At 47.7% G+C, this 19,428-nt stretch overlaps 1 protein-coding gene across 1 annotated transcript; it reads right to left on the reverse strand.

The window, feature by feature from the left end:
* Positions 1–11,413: 11,413 nt before the first annotated feature.
* LOC135821524 (protein NLRC3-like) lies at positions 11,414–14,320 on the reverse strand. Its single transcript, XM_065334523.1, has one exon. It carries the CDS (start codon positions 14,318–14,320, stop codon positions 11,414–11,416), a length of 2,907 nt encoding a protein of 968 aa, XP_065190595.1.
* Positions 14,321–19,428: the final 5,108 nt, after the last annotated feature.

Raw genomic sequence — 19,428 nt, forward strand, 5'->3', positions numbered from 1 at the left:
GCTTACCAGATAAATAAGCCTTTTTACAAATGCTGTATGCACTGCTCTTTACGTTATTTTCTCCCTATGCAAGTCGCAACTCCTGTTTTGAGTTGTTTTTCTTCTCTCTTTTTCTTTCCCTACTAGTTGCTGTTACACTCACTGATCCGCTAGGCTTATGCACAGATATACAGCATTCCCTCACTAGTGGTGTAACAGGTTTAATCAAACTTGAAAAGTAAGAGGCCTGGTTGAGCGCGCCTCGACCAGTTATATGCAAAATGTGATAGTATACATGTGGCAATGGCGCCAATGAAGGTGCTAATAGACAGGCGTAAGACGCATGAGGTGCGAGGGAGTGTAAAGTTATAGAGAACAGGGGAAAACTGTTACATCATCCCCCTCCTATGGAGAGGAAGGAGCTTATAACCCAAATGCTCAAGTGGAATAGAGTACAATAAGCGCAAACACGTGCGAGACGAAAAAGGCTTCGCACTGAAGTAACACAATAAGACGACTGAAACTCCATGCAAATAAAGTGTAATAAGCTCAACAAATGTGTAAGGTGAAACTAGAAGTTCAACTGCAAAACTCAGCGGGCAGAAGCCAAGGTTTTGTACTTCTGAAGTGGAACAATGTCATTACCAGATTCATCCAACAAATAATGTTCAGGCTCCCAAGTGGCATCAGAGTAGCCTTGCCACTTGACTAGGTACTGAAGCTGATTCTGCCGGCGGCGGTGACTGAGAATGTTCTCCACCACATAGCGGGCATGACCATCAAGGTCCGTGATAGGCGGAGGCGTAGGCTGTCTCCTATTAGGAATAGCGTTCTTCTCGTAGGCACGGAGTGCCGACACATTAAATACCGGGTGACAGCGGCTGGTATGAGGCAACTTGAGCTTGTAGGCATTCGGGCCGACCACATGGGTTATAGGAAAGGGGCCAAACCACTTGGGGCGTAATTTATGGGATGGTCGGTCCCGAGCTTCAGGAGTCAGGAGGAAATCCCGGTAGACCATTACCAAATCTCCCACCTTCAGCTTTCCCTCGACCCTTGTCCGATCTGCATAGAAGGCCTGACGAGCTTGAGCTGCCACTAGCGCATCTTGTGAGATCTTGACCGCGTCTTGTCTTGCTTGCAACCAATCAGCTGAATCTCTGCCTCCCTGAATAGGGTTGAGGAAGTCGGGTGGTGCTCTGGGATTTAGACCGTAATTTAAGAAGAACGGTGTGTTTCCTGTAGATGATTGAGTAGCGCTGTTGATAGAAAACTCACAGAGAGGTAGGAGCATATCCCAGTTATCTTGTTTATGATTTACAAAAGCCCTCAGCACATCCTCTACTATTCTGTTTACTCGTTCAGTTAGGCCATCTGTCTGAGGGTGATTGGCAGTACTAAATGCTAGTTTCGTTCCTAAGCGATCAAACAATTCCTGAAAAAATGCTGCCGTAAATCTTGGATCACGATCACATACAATACTAGAACTCAAACCATGAAGTCGAAATACATGTTGAATATACAGATCAGCACTTCCTTTAGCGTCAATAGTAGAGGAAGTAGGTGCTAAATGTACACACTTTGTCAAGCGGTCTACAAATACATATATAGCATCATGACCTGTGTCGGTCCTAGGCAAACCCATGATAAAATCCATCGAGATATCCGCCCACGGCTGACTGGGCACTGGTAAATTCTGCAAGAGACCAGTTTTTAGCTGGCCACCTTTAACTCGTTGGCAGACGTCACATGACTTGACAAACGCCTTTACATCCAGTCCCATTCTGGGCCAATAGAAATATCTAGCGAGTCTGAAGTAGGTGCGATCTCGACCGGGATGCCCCGCAGTCACACAGTCATGGTATTCTTGAAGCAGGGCGAGTCGGAGTTTGCTACTCTTTGGAATGCATAACCTGTTCTGTGGTGAAGATCTGAGATAAAGATAACCGGGTGTTTCATTTAGAAGGTAACGGTCGTGCAGATTGTCATGGCTTGAATTTTTCAGTCTCCTGATAATGGGAGCAAGATCCTTGTCGCACTTGTAACCGCTGACAATTAACTGCGCTAAGTCTGGATTAATCTCTAGGGTATGCTCTATGGCATTCAACTGAATGTTAGGAGGATAGGATGACCCGCCTATTTCAGAATCACTGAACAGATCTGGACGGCGTGAAAGCGGGTCGGCAATGTTTTTCTTTCCTGGTTTGTGAAAGACCGTAAAGTCATAGTCAGCTAAAAACTCTACCCATCTTGCCTCACGCTTGGTGAGAGTCGGTTTGGTTCGTAAATAGACAACACCCATATTATCAGTCATCAGGTCAAAGTGGCGGAATAGATAGATTCTCCAGCACTTTAATGCAAATACCACAGCCAACGTTTCCCTCTCGGCCGCAGTATAGTTGCGTTCTGCAGCTGACAGTTTCCGACTGCAATAGGCTACGGGATGCAAATCCATATCTTCTCCCTGCTGCAGGAGCACACCCGCCACGGCAAAGTCACTTGCGTCAGTTTCTACCGTGAAGCTTTTCTCAACATCGGCCAGTTGCAACACTGGCGCCTCGAGTAATGCTGATTTTAGAGACTCGAATGCCTTCTGTCTAGCAGCGCTCCATTCAAAGCGTGAATTTTTTCCGGTGATTTCTTCTAATGGACGAGAGATGGTCGAGTGTCGATCTATGAACCTTCGGAAATAGTTTGCAAAGCCAAGAAACTTCCTCACATCAGTTACTGACGACGGAGTTGGCCATGTTTCCACAGCACTTATCTTCTTGGGATCAGGGGAAATTGATGTGCCGTTGATTTTATGCCCCAAGAAGAGAACTTCTCTCACGCCGAATTCGCATTTAGACTGTTTGCAATACAGCTCACTATTTCTAAGTGTTTCTAGAACTGTTTGAAGATGATGCTGATGATCTTCCCAGGTCTTGCTGAAAACTAGAATGTCATCCAAGAATACTACAACGAATTTTCGGAGATGCGGTTGCAGAATAGAGTTCATGAGTGACTGAAAGGTGGCCGGGGCATTAGTCAGCCCGAATCCCATGACTCTAAATTGGAAGTGGCCGAACGGCGTATTAATGGCCGTCTTAGAAACATCCGAGTCTTGAATTCTGATTTGATTGTACCCCGACCGCAAGTCCAACTTGGAGAAATATGCACTGCCCTGGATCGTGTCGAATAAGTCATCAATATTAGGAAGACAAGCTTTGTTTTTGATCGTAATTCTATTCAATTCTCGCCAATCGCACACCATTCTCAGAGTACCATCCGACTTTTTCACAAAAAACACAGGTGCACCGTATGGCGACTTACTTGGCTCAATGAATCCCTTCTCAAGTAATTCTGACAGCTGTGACTGGAGCTCGTCCATCTCTGGTTTCGGCAGGCGGTAGGCGGGTCGAGACGGTGGTCTGGCTCCATCTTCTATCTGGATTTCATGGTCGACTGGTCTCTTCGGTGGAAGCTCATTCGGCAGCTCGTCTGGAAATAAATCCTGGTACCTCTTGAGCAGGTTCTGGATGTCTTGTTGCTCTGATTCCTGGAGTTGTGGCCCGGAACGATTCTCCTCGTTTGCAGCAGTGACCCATGCAAGAAACCCCTCAGCTCCACTCCTCAGGGCATGACGAGCTTGTCGGCCACTGATAAACATGCTTTCCACAGATGGCCGGTCGGCTGTCGGCGGGTTAGCTGAAGGCAATTTGGCAACAAAGGGCTCACCGTCCAACTGAACTTCGTTCGTACGGAAGTTGATGCTGGGGTTGTTCCTTGTAAGCCACGGCTTGCCAAGAATAGCGTCGTAGCGAGTCAGGGGGTACACAGTAAAGTGCTGTTCCTCACTGAAGCCCCCGACTGTCACCCTTAGCGTGCGTGTGGAAATCTGCGGGACCTCGCTGGTCGAGCCGTCCGCCAATGTTACGCTCAGCACTGCTGAGCTTGCATCCGTGTCAAGATGATGCTTTCGAACAAAACTGTCTGCAATGAAGTCATGCGTCGAACCGGAATCTATCAGCATCACTGCACGGCGACCGCCGATCTTTCCCTGTATGCGCAGTAGGTCGTGTTCAGGTTCATTGCCGACGCTGACGTTGCTGACATGACACCTTTCTGCAACGGGACAATTTCCTACAGCTATGGGTGTCTCCGGCTCCGTAGGTTCCTGGAGAGCAACGTCTTCAACCTCCAGAGCTCCGAACCGGTTAGCGACTGGTACCGGCGTGGGTGCTTGGGTCGTCGCCAGTAAGCGCACCCCCTTTCTTACTGGCGACCAGCGTTTGGGTAGCGCTGTCCACCCTCAGTACAGTCTTTAGCGAGGTGGCCTGGCTTCCTGCAAGCAAAGCAGTGTCCCATTGCTCGCAGTTGGACACGCTCTTGGTCCGTCAGCTTGCGGAGGCCCTGAGTCTGACCACGGAAGCTGGGCACGGAACGCGACTCTCTACTGGCTGGTGGCCCCGACGCCGGTGGCCCTGATGACTGCTCCACGGTGTTTGCTGCCATGACAGCTTGCTCCAGGGTACGTGGATGCTCACGCATGACCTGTCGCTGGATGTGCGGCACTAGACCCCTGACGAACAGCAGCGCTCTGGTGTGGTGGTCGATTTCCGGCACTTGCAGGCTGAGGCGAGTGAAAGCAGCAATGTATGCGTCCAGCGACCCGCGCTGCGCTGCGGAAATTAGTCCCATACGCGATGTTTCCTCGTTGTGCCGTGGTCCGTACACATCGCCAAGTGTCGCTTTCAGAGCAGGCCAGTCGGAAAACACTTGGTTAGCTTCCAATGCCGCTATCAACCAAAGACGAGCGTTTCCAGTCAAAAATCCTGCCGCGTAGTCGACCCTCTGTGCCGCATTTGGGAGCGCCAACGACCGTAGGGCCATGTCCATTGCAAACGTCCATTCTTTGAATGTAGCGGAATCTCCTCCAAACACAGGCGGCTCTTTCGTAAGGCGGGGTGTTGGCTCCCACGGTTCCGAGTTCGGATGTATCGTTCGGTTTCCTTGGCTAACGCGCTGAGCGGTCTTGATATCGTTTATCAGCCGAACGACGAGTACGAGGAGCGTAAGCAGAGCGACCAGAACACCTGCCAAAAGCAGAGTAGGAACCATCCTCTGCTACCAGTGTAACAGGTTTAATCAAACTTGAAAAGTAAGAGGCCTGGTTGAGCGCGCCTCGACCAGTTATATGCAAAATGTGATAGTATACATGTGGCAATGGCGCCAATGAAGGTGCTAATAGACAGGCGTAAGACGCATGAGGTGCGAGGGAGTGTAAAGTTATAGAGAACAGGGGAAAACTGTTACAAGTGGGACCATTGTTATTAGGCTAGGGCCTGTTTTGGACTTCCCACTCTAAATAAAGTTTACAAACAAACAAACAATATCTGTATAATGCAGGTCAACAGATCCTGTAGCACACGTGGCCATGCATATGTATACAGTCGTCCCTCTCTAATCCGGCACCTTTTGCTACGGCGTTTTCTGCTGGATTAACGAGGGTGCTGGATTAAGAAATCCTGCCCTCTGACCCGGCCCTACCCAATTGCATGCATGTGTCATACGTCAAAACGCAGGGTTTTTCCGTGTCGATCCAAGTATTTGATGCACAACTTTATATTTTCAACTGTTCTCCAGGAATATACACAGTGACGAAGTGATAAAGTAAAACAGAGAACATGTTCACATGTACTCTTGCACACACACGCACACACACACACACACACACAGGCCTGAAAATTGGCAAGACACTACTCCTTGCTAAAATAAGAAAGTATGGTTGACTGCTTAGCAGTTGTCTCCTGGACAACATTGACCCTCTTGAGAAGGCCACGCAAGCAGTCGACATCATGCAGGTCGAACGACGGATGTCCTTCGAAGCAAACAATTGCATCAGCAAGTGCGCGGGATGCTTGTGCCAGAGTTGGAAGGCTGTTGGAGTGCGCATCCAATGTGCTAGAGCTGTTAGCCAGTTAGTTGTAGAACGTCAGTACCGTCGGTCAGTGTCGTGCATCGTCGCTGATTGTTTTGTAACTGGTGGTGTTAGTAGACAGTATAGCGTAACTTGTAGTTCCTTGGTCTTTCTCTTTGTATAAATTGAGTTCGGGTTCGGAAAAGTCCTAACAACCAACCGAACTGAACTCTCCCGCGCGAGGTCGAGTACAGGTGTCAACTGAATTCGATCGATAACTGAACGCGATTTACGACTGCCGGATTATGAAATCAAACTACGTGCAGTTTGAGCGATTCGTTTCAAAAAGTCACTGCCGGAGGCGGAATTCAAGTGCCGGATTACGATGTAGGAATTGAACGAAAAAAATCGGTTTCATCAGAAAGTGCGCCGGTTGGCAAGGGTTCCGGATTAACAAGTGCCGGATTAGAGAGGGACGACTGTACCGTGAATATCTGTATAATGTAGGTCAACAGATCCTGTATCACACGTGACCATGCACATTATGAACGGTCCCGGCTTCAAACAGCATGCATCAGGTATGTGTATAATTTACGTGTAGTCAAAAGAGCACGGACGAGAGAACAAATCGAAAGAGAAGCGAAATCAGTCAATGAATGAATCAGTGTTGATCGAGGGTAGTACTGAACTACATGTACATATTACCATAGTCCGTTGTCCAGATCCAAGTTGTGTAGATAACCCAGTGAATGTTAGAGACGGGGGGGGGACTACATGATGTATTTACCTACTTTTCAGTATGGTGTGTGATGGTTGAGATGTCCGTATTGACTACAGACCTTGTGTGTTGTACAGTGTAAACCTTGATCGATCTCGACCTGGAGTAGGTGCAGTGTGACTACGACCACGAGCAACGTGTGTGTAAACAAAACCAACCTGTACACCAGTATAGCAGCAGTCAACGGAGAACAGGGACTGACTAAGGGATTGCATATCATTCACCATCCACATCACACCATCGCCTGCGAGGACCATGCTGAGAACGCATTGCACGGAGCTGTCCAAACATACCAGACTTTGACATATGCTTGTCATACATCCGTGCTATATGTCCAAGCTAGCCTAATCCATTCTCCCTGATGATGCCTGCTACTTTGTAGCAATCTATGTGGTGTGTGTTGGCAGGTATCAGGGTAGTGGAGATGACTTGATGATGGCACTGCTGCTCTTGCCGTGACTAATGATCATACATGTACTGTAGATACTGGAAATGTAACAGATGTCTTCCCAGTACAACTCTCCACTACATACACTGGAGAGTAGGCAACACTAAAATGTGATGTGCTCTTGACATCCACAACAAACAGATCATGAGTACAAAGATAGATGCACGAACAACACTAGGTATAACTGACATAACTAGTTGGTATATCATCTAGCGCTATCTGATGTAGCAGTCAGCTATGTATGAATGTCAGTCTCAACGAGGTGGCAGGAAAAGTACTGGGTGAACAGTATCGTCTTCAACACGCAAATGACCCGTTACCAATGGTAGTCTCAGCTTTCACATACATATGCATACTTGTTACTGAGGCAGACAGGTGTTGAAAATGTATTCGTAAATCCTACTAGATTTGTACTGCTGGGGACAACTTCCAAACAAACATAACCTAAAAAAAGATAACACTCTTGTAGCGACACAATCAGCATACGTTATTGTTACAGTACTTCTGTGACATCTCCACTATTGTCACATTGTCTTGAGTAGCAGACAATTCTAAGCAACGTCGTTTGTGTGTTCGTACAACACGGTGCTGAGACATACATGATTATGCAAGCTGTGTTCAATGACTGACATTCCATACGTTAGTATGACGGTATGCAGTGCCAGCATAAAATCTACTAAAATACTACTACGAATGTGCATAGTGACGTAGACGAGGATGAGCGTGTCCTGTCAAGATCGTTCCACTGTCAGTTGTAGGATTGACAGTTTAGCAGATCAGTAGATGACGACAAACACCAATCTACTGTAGGCAGATGCAAATGATGCAGATGATGTGAATAGTTTAGCAATGCCGGTGAACTGTGTAATGATAGAGAATTTCTCCGTCATTCTGCTAGTCTAGTGCATACATGTCAGTATGGGAGACAGTGCTACTGTCCTTCCTGCATGACTGTAGCTGATCAGGGATAATGCGCATTCTCATACTGCCTGGCATTGGAATATTTCAAATCATCAACAACAGGTCTCATGACAGATCAATTCACTACTAGTATCATCTCTCATGACAGATCAAATCCTCAACAGCTCTCATGACAGATCAAATCATCAACAGCTCTCAAGACAGATATCAAATCATGGACAGATCACACGACCTGGCAGACGGTCCACGTGGTGCACTGTAAAAACACGTGGTTAGTTGCCCTCTGGTGGTGTTGTTGACAATCCTGTGAGGTTGCAAGACACTCACAATCCTGGACTGTCTTTCACTAACGTCTTCTCTTGCCCAGTTCATTTTTAGAGAACGCACAACGTGATAGTATTTGTGTTAAAATGTGTGAGTGTGTGTGTGCGCGCGTGTGTATGTGTGTGTGTGGGGGGGGGGGGGTTGTATGTGTGCTCGTGTGTGTGTGTGTGTGCATATTTTTGTGTGTCTGTGCGTATGCACGTTTGTGTCTTTGCGTTGGTTTCATTCATAGATGATCTACGAGTGCGTAAAACGTTAAAAGTCTCTGTTGCAAAGGCAGTCTGTGTTGCCGGTCTCCTGTATTGCTATATAGAACATAGGTTGTGTAGTAACATATCACTGCAGAACATACACTGACCAGGTAGACAGTCAGATGTTCAAATTTCTTCCAGTACTGCATGATCACACAGTCTAATCTAGTCTAGTAACTAAGTTACGTATTCTCACAGCTACTAGTACACTGTATTTATTTATTTATTTATTTTATTTCAACGTCCAATGGCAGAAGCCAATGCAAAGGAGAGGGGGTTAGCCTGCTATGGCAGGAGAAGAAAAAGAAAGAAAGATGGAAAGAATTATGATAATCGGAAGAAAAGATGTACTATTCTAGAAGTCATCATTCCCTTATGCATTCCCGTGGTGATGGGTAAAAATGTGTGAAAATGTGTGTGTGTATATGTTTGTGTGTGTGTGTGTGTCCCACATGGTGCAGTGGTGTGTGCAGTGATTTCCAATCGATAGGTTAAGGGTTAGATTCCCGACGATTATGGCCACACACGTCTTTCTTCTCTTTCTCAGACTCTTCCTGACTTTTCTTTCATTCCCCTGGGTGGTTACCAACAACCAGTGCATGCCGGAGTATGTGGTGTGATGTGTGTGCGAAAAAAGAAAAAAATGAAAAAGACCAAAAATAGGGATTCACTGGCCAGAAAAAGTCACTTCAAATAGCTGTACGGTGTAGACCAGGCTGAATAGTGACGGTCAATTCTTCAGCCTCGCAAGCTGTTGAATGGTGCAATCCCAGCACTAGTTGCTATTACTTCCGCCGTAGCATTGTTATCATCCCCTCCGGCGATGTGCGTCAAAAGGTCAAAAGGTGTGTGTGTGTCTGTGTGTGTCTGTGTGTGTATATGTGTGTGTGTGCGTGTCTGTGTGTGTGTGTGTGTGTGGGTGTGTGTGGTGTGTGTGTGTGGTGTGTGTGTGTGTGTATGTGGTGTGTGTGTGTGTGTGTGAGTGTGTGTGTGTGTGTGTGTGTGTGTGTGTGTGTGTGTGTGTGTGTGTGTGTGGGTGTGTGTGTGTGTGGTTTTGTGTGTGTGTGCGTGTGTGTGTGTGGGTGTGTGTATGTGTGTGTGTTTACCATGATGAGCAGTTATAACTAAATTTGATGTAAACCCAAATTATTTGTTACAAATACCTCCCACTATCATCGTGGTTGTGTAGTTTGTAAAATGGATGGTATGCACTCCCCTTTTAGCATTTTTTGTTATCGAGGTTCAGTGACGATTTTCCGCTGATAATGGTCACAAGAATACGTTCTGGATTGCAAACGGAATGTTTCAAGTAAGTTCTTATTTTTGTTCGTGTACATAACAACACAGCTAACGTTTTAAAGTATTTTTTAAACACTCCTTCTACATGTACGTGGTACTGCTCCATCCTTGCGGTGTTGAGCATCTTTGTGTGTGTGCGTGCGTGTGTGCATGCGTCCACACACACACACACACACACACACACCTCTTTTGACGTTCTGACACCCATCATCCGAGTCGATGATAGGGATGCTACAGCAGAAGCCAGCAACTTGTGCTGGGATTGCATCATTCAACAGCTTGCAAGGCTGAAGAATTGACCACCACTATTCAGCCTGGTCTACACGACACAGCTGTGAAGGGGCTCAAACACACACACACACACACACACACACACACACACACACACACACACACACACACACACACACACACACACACACACACACACACACACACACACACACACACACAAACACACACACACACACACCATTCACATACACATACATGTACACACACACACACACACAAACACACACATAAATCCACGTGCATATACAAGAACGCATTGACACACACACACACACACACACACACACACACACACACACACACAGACACACACACGCATACATCCAAATGCATGCACACGTCACGGCATATACGCACACTCGAACATATACACACCCACACACATAGACACACGCATATACATATACATGTAGGAACACAATAACTATAATAATATGTATGTGTGTATTATACACACACGTACTTGAAGAATACTCGTCATATAATTCTAATATCATCATGAGATCCCACTAGAGGGGAAACTAGTGAATTGCAAAAACAACATCTAAACATTACTACACTATTACCAGATGAAAACATTTGCCAAGAAACCTGCCACCAGTAAAGACATTGCACTATGCACAAGTAAGAACTACATGAATGTGAGTGGCAAGGTGATGATGCTATCAATATAAGTTCTCAATAAACATTCAAAATTCACTAAACAATCTCCAAACATACAAACAGACATACAATGTATATGTACATGTATATGCAAAGAAATGATCACACATATCAACTAAAACCACATCAACAAAAACCAACAATTCAATGACAAGAATTCTATCAGCGACAATCTAGAATTATCGACAAAAAATCACGGAGTGAAAACATCTAGTTACAGGGTCCAAAGTCTAAAGGTCAAAGGTCAATACAGTGATACCTCAAACTGACTCAAAATGAAGAAAGGAATGTCCCGTCAAAACACAAACGTACAGACACACATGCATGCACACACACACACGCACATATGCACACACACACACACGCACATGCTCAAGCATATACATACACACACTTACAAGCACGCACACACAGCAATACTACCACGCATGCACACATACACACGTGTACTACTAATCATATACACAGACGGACTGTATGCCAGGAGGAAGTGATAGACGAAAACGAAGCTTTCTGCATAAGGACAGAAATCCGTCCTTGATAATCCTCTCACCTCCTCATTCCTCACTCTCACTATCTCCTTCATCGCCGTACTCGTCTTCTTCTTCGTCATTCTCCACTTCGTCGTAATAGCGAAGTCGCCTATACTGCACTTCTTGATCATCTCTGGCCATGGCCCTTAGGACATCACGCAGCCGTGGAGACACTAGAGCTCTTTCAGGCATCACCAGTTCCTTCAGAGATGAGCGGCTCTCGACAGCGGTGGCGAACAGCTTTGCTTCGTCGTCAGCATCTCGGAAATCATTCCTCGCCATTCTGAGCACGGAGAGCTTGGGCAGACTGGGCAGCAGGGACGCAAGCACTGGCAGAGCTCCTGACGAGAGGCAGTCGTAGTCCAGGTCCAGCCTCTCTAGGCGTCGGCACTGACTCAGCTCACCACGAACGGTTGACAGGAATTCTCCACTTAGCTCATTGCGACGGAGTGAGAGGGATTTCAAACTCTCGTGTTGCTGTTGAATGATTCTACTGACGATCGTAGCCGAGTTCTGCTTCATCCCAACCTTCTCCAGCCCCAGCCCTCTCAGCCTCAGTGCTCCTAACAATGGTGCTAGCTGGGTTAGACCCTCCATATCCAGTACGCAGTCAACGAGAACGACGTACAGGAGATCTGGGCAGCTGCTGCAGACTGTGGTGATGACGTCAAGGTTGACTGCTGGATCGGTGCACTTTTCACCTCCAAAGTCCACTCCCAGCAGTCCTGTACAGCGGTGTGTGTTGCTGTTGACGGTTGCCATAGCATTGCTGCTGAAGAGGTTCGGGGCTGTGTAGATTTGTCGCAGTGTTGACGTGTTGGATGCGATACACGCTGCGATATGGTCCGTGTGACGATCTGTTAGGTTGTTCAGTGACAGGGAGATGAGCGTAAGATTGCGTAGTAGCGCCATGCCATCAGCCATGCATGCGTACCCGGTATCACCTATACCACAGTTCTGCAGGCTGATGCAGGTGAGGAACTGGTGGTGGTGAATCATGACTGCGTTGATGGCCTGGCAGTCGGAGGGTGTCAAAGGAACCTTGTCGAAATCTACTCCGTACTGCTTGATGATGGCTTGCATGCTGGGGATGTCTTCGATGCTGCTTTGCTTGGCGTTGACGTGCTCCGCGAAGACCCGGAAGGCGTAGAGGATTCGTTGTCTTCGTTCCCCTTCGTTGGCGTTCTCCAGAGCTGCGAATGGCTGAGCTGCTTCGGCGGATAGAGGCACTGGAGGTAGCTTGGACGTGGGAGTGACGGTGAAGCATTGAATGGCCGATCCTTGTGCCTCGTTGGCCAGGCAGTCGTGCAGAATTTGAGTACTGGCACTCGGGACACGATCCGTCCAAATGGCTAGCAATGAACGAACGAAATGCTGGCAGGTGATTTTGGTGACGGCTGGGTCAATCCTGCGGCGGACCATTTCCGAAGCTGACACCAGGTCAATTCTGCCAGCCAGTAATTCATCTGCAAGATGTTCTGCTTCGTCAAGGGAGAGAAAGGAAGAAACGTGGTCGGCCCATTCTATGATATGGTCGTGTGTTGTGAAGAGAAAACACGTGACATGGTGCCCCTCTGCTCCTGTCGAATGCTGGTCGATATCCTGTGGCTGAGTAGATGATGTGGACTGCGCATTGAGAATGGCTTCAATCAACACATTGACGGAGTTACTGTCAAGCTCAGTGGCCAGTAAGCGCCAAAACATGTTGAGGCTGCCTGTGAACGCTCCAAGGCGCTGCACAAGCCATGCGACGTCAGCTGCATTCGGACTGCGGCTAGCGAAGTAGCGAGATGCTAGAGCTTCCTGAAGTGCCAGGTGGCTAAAACGCCATTGACGATGGGCCTGTGACAGTGGCTTATCACAGGCAATGAGAAGACCAAGTGAACGAGCTGCTGATGATAGTGAAAATATGCTGAAATCAGCCTCCGTGAAGACGACCTTCCGCCGGATGAGCATGTGGAAAGCGAACTTGGCGAGATCAAGGAGACTTTCCTGGATTCCTTCAGGAACATCGCTCAACTTCTCGTGTGGTTCAGTCTTCTTAAGGCCTTTCTCCGTCTTTGGTTGGATGACGTTGAGTATCATGGAGTTGAAGATCTTGCCTAGCGTATCCGGTATATCTCGCTGCTTGGAATGGAGCTGGCATATGCTGGTAGCGTACAGTGGAGTGCGCATGATTGCAGCCAGTTGAGGACTTCTCTTCAGCTTGTCCAGGAGACTGCACGATTTCTCAGCTGGGAGCACCTTGTGAACATACTTCTCTAACTCCTGCTGCTCGAAACCCAGGAGCTCGACGCGTCGGTGGAATACAACCTCTGGGTTGTGGATGAGATTCATTGCCTCCGTGGAATGGCGTGACGTTATGACGAGGCGAACACCCGGCAAGCGTTTTCCGGCAATGACATCCTGGACGTACGGGCTGCACTCGTCTAGTTTCGTTTCGTCCAAACCATCAAGTATGATGCAGACTCTCTCTGGATGGGCTTTCACGTATGCGCAGATCTCAGATTGATCAGTATCCGAAATGATGTCGTGACTCCTCAAAGCCAGAAGCTCAGCAGCACACGTAGCTTGGCACACGGAAGGCAAGCGGAGTTCAAGGGCGAACACCAGAGCCATCTCTTGCCAAATGCGACCCAGTGCCCAGTCGTAAGGACCTTTCTTGGTAAACAGCAACGTCTTCCCCCCACCAGCGCAAGAGAGGGCAATGGTGCGGAACGTTTCCCTCCCCGGGGCTAGTCTCATGGATTTCTTTGCTTTGAGGATGTTGGCCAGCTTTATTTTGCACAGTTTCTTTGCAGCTGAAGCAAGGGAGTGTGTGAGCTGCTCAATACCAGCACTGCTGCCTAGCTTGTCAGCATTCAGTTGCTGCACTCTTGCACTCAGCTCTTCAAGTGAGACAACATGCAAGTTTGCGTAGATCTCATCCATGTCCAAACTTCTCACCTCCTCTGTGCTGCTGTCCTCGACCAGAGTACGGACATTGGTGTAGATTGCACATAGCGACTCACGCAGCTCTCTGACAGCCTTTGGCAGCTCATCCAGGTTCCATTTTCGTTGTCTCTTTGTCTAAGGTCTGCCCTGGTTTGGTGATGGGTAAGATCTCTTCATGGTAGCCCACAGCTGCTTGAGCAGCGGCAGCTACAGTTGACGGTGACTTACTCTAAACTAGGCAGTAGCAGTGATAGATGTGAGTGTAACAGGTGTGCAGATAGGAAATGCTAGAACTAGCAAGCACACACACGTCTAATCTATAGCTATGGCTGGTGTGCAAATTGTATTTTACTGATTTTTTCAGTATTCTGCTAGGTGTGATACTGTAGACGGTCAGTTGATCATTTCATTCAAACTCTGACAAGAACACAGCAGTCTTGTTCTTGCTCCCAGGCTACAACACCACTACCCGTGACTGTACTTAGTACGAAAAAAAAGTGGCTGAAAAAAACTTTCGTTTCCACTTCGTCCGCACAACAATTTGACTGCAGATAATGAAAGCAGTGGCCTTCCTGACACGGAATCCACAAAAAATTGCTTCAAAATGCGAATGGAAGGCCTCCATCGAGTAACTTTTCTCGCAACTGTTCAGCCATTGCCGCTTGTCTCTTGCGCTGAGTTTCTTCTCCGCGCGAGCAGTCAGGCAACGGTAAGTTTTCCTCACGGGACTGTCCCGTCCATTGTACGGCGAACTGAGCATAGTCTGCGCTGCGCGAAACACGCGTACAGAGTCTAGTCTCACACCTCACGTGCTCAGCAGTCCACGTGGAGTGTCAAGTTTCAAAAGTGAACTCGGATGTTTCGATTCACGTACCACTACTACTACTAGTATACTTGCGCTTCTTCTCCGTTTTTGCCTTTTTGTACTCTCACACATACTAGTAAGTATTTTGTTTTCGGGTGGTGAGGTTCTGGAAAGTCGATGTCACAGGCAGACTGTCCCCAGCGGACAACTCGGCAAAGTCTATCTGTACCAGTTGTAGAGCCAGGGCGAAAGGAGTGCATATTCTGTCAGAAATTTCAGCTGGGAAAGAAGCACAAGTATCAGAAAACTTCGCAGTGCCAGTCACACAACGCTGCCCAGAAAGTGCTAGACGCAGCTAAGTTGCGGAAAGACGAGGCTGTTGTAATAGCTATTGGTTCTCTGTCTTGCCTCATAGCACGTGACGTTCACTACCATCGGCACTGCTTCCGAGAGTACACAAGACTATTGGAGGTCGAGGATCCTGGTGACGACCCTCAGGGAATTGGTGGACAGGCTCCTTCGGAGGAACAAGTAGTTGCCCAGTTTCTTGAGGTCGTGCGTCAAGAATTGTTTGACAATTCTGCACTGCTGACCTCTGCTGATCTCCAGTCCATCTTCCAGACCTGCTGTAACAAGGAAAGTGGCAACTTCTGCACTCAGGTCAGAAATCGAAAACTGAAGAGCATCATTTTGAAAGAGTTTGATGGCGTTGTTAAGTTTGTCAGGCCAGCTCGCTGCAACGCCCCTGAATTGTTGTATGCTGTTAGCTCGACTGACAACTTGATCAGTTTGCACTGCTGAAGGAGGAAGTTGCAGAAGATGAACCCCTAGGCCTAGTGCCCGCCGATCCTTATTGCAGTGAGTCTGGGGAGGAGTCTGAGGATGAGTCTGCCAAAGTGGAGAGTAGCCATGTCTGGACCAATGAGTGTGAGGAATGGAGAGTCTTATATCATGCAGCAAATATCCTCCGCCAATCCATCGAGCACCATGTCAAGTCCACGAAGCAAGACCTGAGCGGTGCACGGCTGTCTCCTGAGGATAGCGCGCGATTGATTCCTGACAAGCTCTTTAATTTTCTTGCATGTACCCTGGACAAGGATGCCGAATTCTCGACGTGCCGCTTGCCGTCTCTTGAGAGTGTTTTGCAACGCCGTATTCATGCCATCTGCCAGGATCTTATGTTTTGCGGCACTGGTTACCGAACTTCGAAACACATTGTGCTGGGCATGGCAATCCATCACCTGTGTCGCAGTAAGCAGATAGTTACCATGTTGAATCGTCTTGGCTATTGCTGTAGCTACAGCCAGGTACTGGAGCTGGAGACTTGCTTGGCAGAGTCTTTTACACGCCATCAGCACAATCAGTCTTTCTTGCCTGCCGCCATCGACACTCGCAAGCCGTACCATTTCGTGTGAGATAACAATGACCTTTGCGAGGAGACACTGAGCGGACTTGCGACTACGCACTGTACAAATGGTATCATTGTACAGCCTTCTATGCAGGATGAATCGGTAGCAAGTGAAGCGACTTCCATCTCTCTGCCTACACTGTCAACGTCGAAGCGAAAGCGCTCATTGACAATGGTCCCGGCGACTCAGCCTGTGTTTGCAATGCCTGCAAACCGCTCTGTGGTTCTCCAGAGTCGACTTGAAGTCAAACTTGATGACAGCATCTGTAATGTCCATGCTCTTGTACACATTATTATCGATGAAATATATAATTATGTCATGTTCTTGTGAGCCATCGAAACTGGCCTTCTGTCTACTTTTATGCGCATGACTGCTGGAATCGTAACCAATGTGCATGTACATGTTTTGTACATACAGTACTTATGACCGACTTCCTGTGCTGGAAGGCATGATTGTACATGTACAAGTACCCTGTGGAATAAAGTATGCTTTATCTCTGCGTGTGGTGAAATAGTCAGCTGCTTCCTTCATGCCAGTACACTGTATTCTGATATGATACATGTACATGTATATTATAATGTACACAATGCTGTAGTACATGTACATGTCTCTATAATTATGACCAATGATTCACATTGATACAATAGAGTGCACGATGTGCATGATACTCCATGTACATGTATGTTTTACTAGTAGTAGTGCCAGTTGACACGAGTACATACATAGTATGTACCTCTCAACAAATTTGGGGCATCTATGGAAGAAAATAACATGAAAAACACGCTGTTGCCATACTGTTGCTATGCGGTTGCTATGGCAACCCATGGGAAACTTTCAAATGCCAATTCCACACCGTTCCATCCCGATTCCAGTGGTGAAAAATATATCAGGCGACTCTACACGACTAGGGCTACAAGATAAAGTACATCTTTTGTTGTGCGCTCTCAGTGGAAACGAAACTTCACATTTCTCAACCCTGGCCCCCGTACTATACTGGTACTAGTGGAACTACTGCTAGTACTAGCAAATATCGACGCCGGTATTGCACGCGTCCGAGTGCAGTAATACATTTATCGCACCCCTGCCACCACACAGTCTGTCACCACACACTTGTGTGTGTGACTTGACACGGTCTGGTGCAACCCTACTGCATGCAACCCTGCTATCATTTCACAGTCATACAACACAGCACAACCAGTCGCGTTCATTTTTAGAGGAACACTTCTTTCGAGCAGCTGCTGTATACACTCCCGGGAGATCATGGAAGTAGCGGGACAGCTTGCTCATGTCGTCGTCGTTGATGGGGTGTTTGTGCTCCACCGCTTTGACTTCTCCCCGCTCTCTTTGACTTCAGGAGGAAAGCCTTCAATGCAATGTTTGCGTCCTTGAACGCTGGGTCACTGTGGACGTTCATGAGCCGCTTCAACTCGACTAGCTTGCGATGTATTGCGGAACGGAAACCGAGCAAGCTTGATGCAGAGTAGAACTTCACTCCAGCTTTCTTCGGACGGAATTCGACGTATGCATGTCGCAGAATGTAAGCTAGGTCGCTTGCCGTAACCGTACTCAGGTCACAGCGACGTCCTGTGTCTTTACAGTACTCGTCGAATAAGCGGAGCCATTTGTCAGTTGCCTGCTCTGTGTTTTTGTTTTTCTGCTCAGAAACGAGGCTGTCGATGGCGGCGTCGGACAGTTTCTCAAATCGGCTGTCGACAGTCTTCTCCAATACTTGGGCGTCTGCTGTCTCGACTCTCACGGAGCTTGTGAAGTTGACTTGGCGGACGCAAGCCGGGTCCACATTCGCTTCCGCGACAGCGTCCTCGACCAATTATTATTTGGTGTGCTGCAGCAAGTCAGCAGCGACTGCTTGGCGGAGCGACTCGCAATATTCCCCAGTACACCGCCAGCCAATGACCAGAGGACAATGTGGATGCACTGCAGTGCGATATTGCACCCCGGCGAGTGAGCGTGCAAATAACCTATCTGCACGCTCACTTCGAAGTGCACGCTCACTTGGAAGTGAGCGTGCAAATAACCTATATTTGCACGCTCACTTCGAAGCGAGCGTGCAAATAACCTATATTTGCACGCTCGCTTCGAAGTGAGCGTGCAAATAACCTATATTTGCACGCTCACTTCGAAGTGAGCGTGCAAATATAGGTTATTTGCACGCTCACTCGCCGGGGTGCAATATCGCACTGCAGTGCATCCACATTGGCTGGCGGTGTACTGGGGAATATTGCACGCTCAGTAAGGCCGCTGATTGGCTCAAACCATGGAAACACTCACGTGGGGTGCGATATCTGCACTTACGGCTTCGCCGCTCGTGCAGATATCGGCCGGTATTGCACTGGTCCTTGTGCAGTAATACATACGTACTAGTAGGTATTCTACTGTATGAGTACAATGATTGTATGTGCGGGAGGGTTGTAGTGTGATATCTGTGCTGTATGCAGTACTTAGTGTCATGTATTTTTGCAGGTCTCCCTCACTGGCTACACCGTACACGAGTCAAGTGTGTTCCTTGTGTGCTTGTGATACATCACTGCATAGTCATGTACAATACACGGAGAGCTGCTTCTGCTGCTGCTTCTGCTGCACTGCTGCTTTCTCATTATGCCATGTAATATACTTTTGAAATCGGATATCACGGACAAGTACAGGTTCCTGCACGAGTACTATGAGGGCAGTACCGCGGAATCCAGCCCGCGCCGCGATAGCGGCAAGGGCTGGATGAGCATAGCAGCGGTACTGACCGAGTATGAGTGACTGGAACGTGTTTCCCGTATGCACCCAAGCCAAGGGCAAGGAGATCACTCTGACTCACAATCTTTGACGTTTGAGTTTACATGAACCATTCTGTGACTCGAGTCCTATGTATGAGGCTGTGA

This window comes from Sycon ciliatum, chromosome 7, assembly GCF_964019385.1.
Source record: "Sycon ciliatum chromosome 7, ocSycCili1.1, whole genome shotgun sequence".
Taxonomy (NCBI): Eukaryota; Metazoa; Porifera; class Calcarea; order Leucosolenida; family Sycettidae; genus Sycon; species Sycon ciliatum.

What these genes read in the sequence shown, in the direction of transcription:
- LOC135821524 (XM_065334523.1), bottom strand. Translation starts at nt 14,320, where the DNA reads ATGGATGAGATCTACGCAAACTTGCATGTTGTCTCACTTGAAGAGCTG.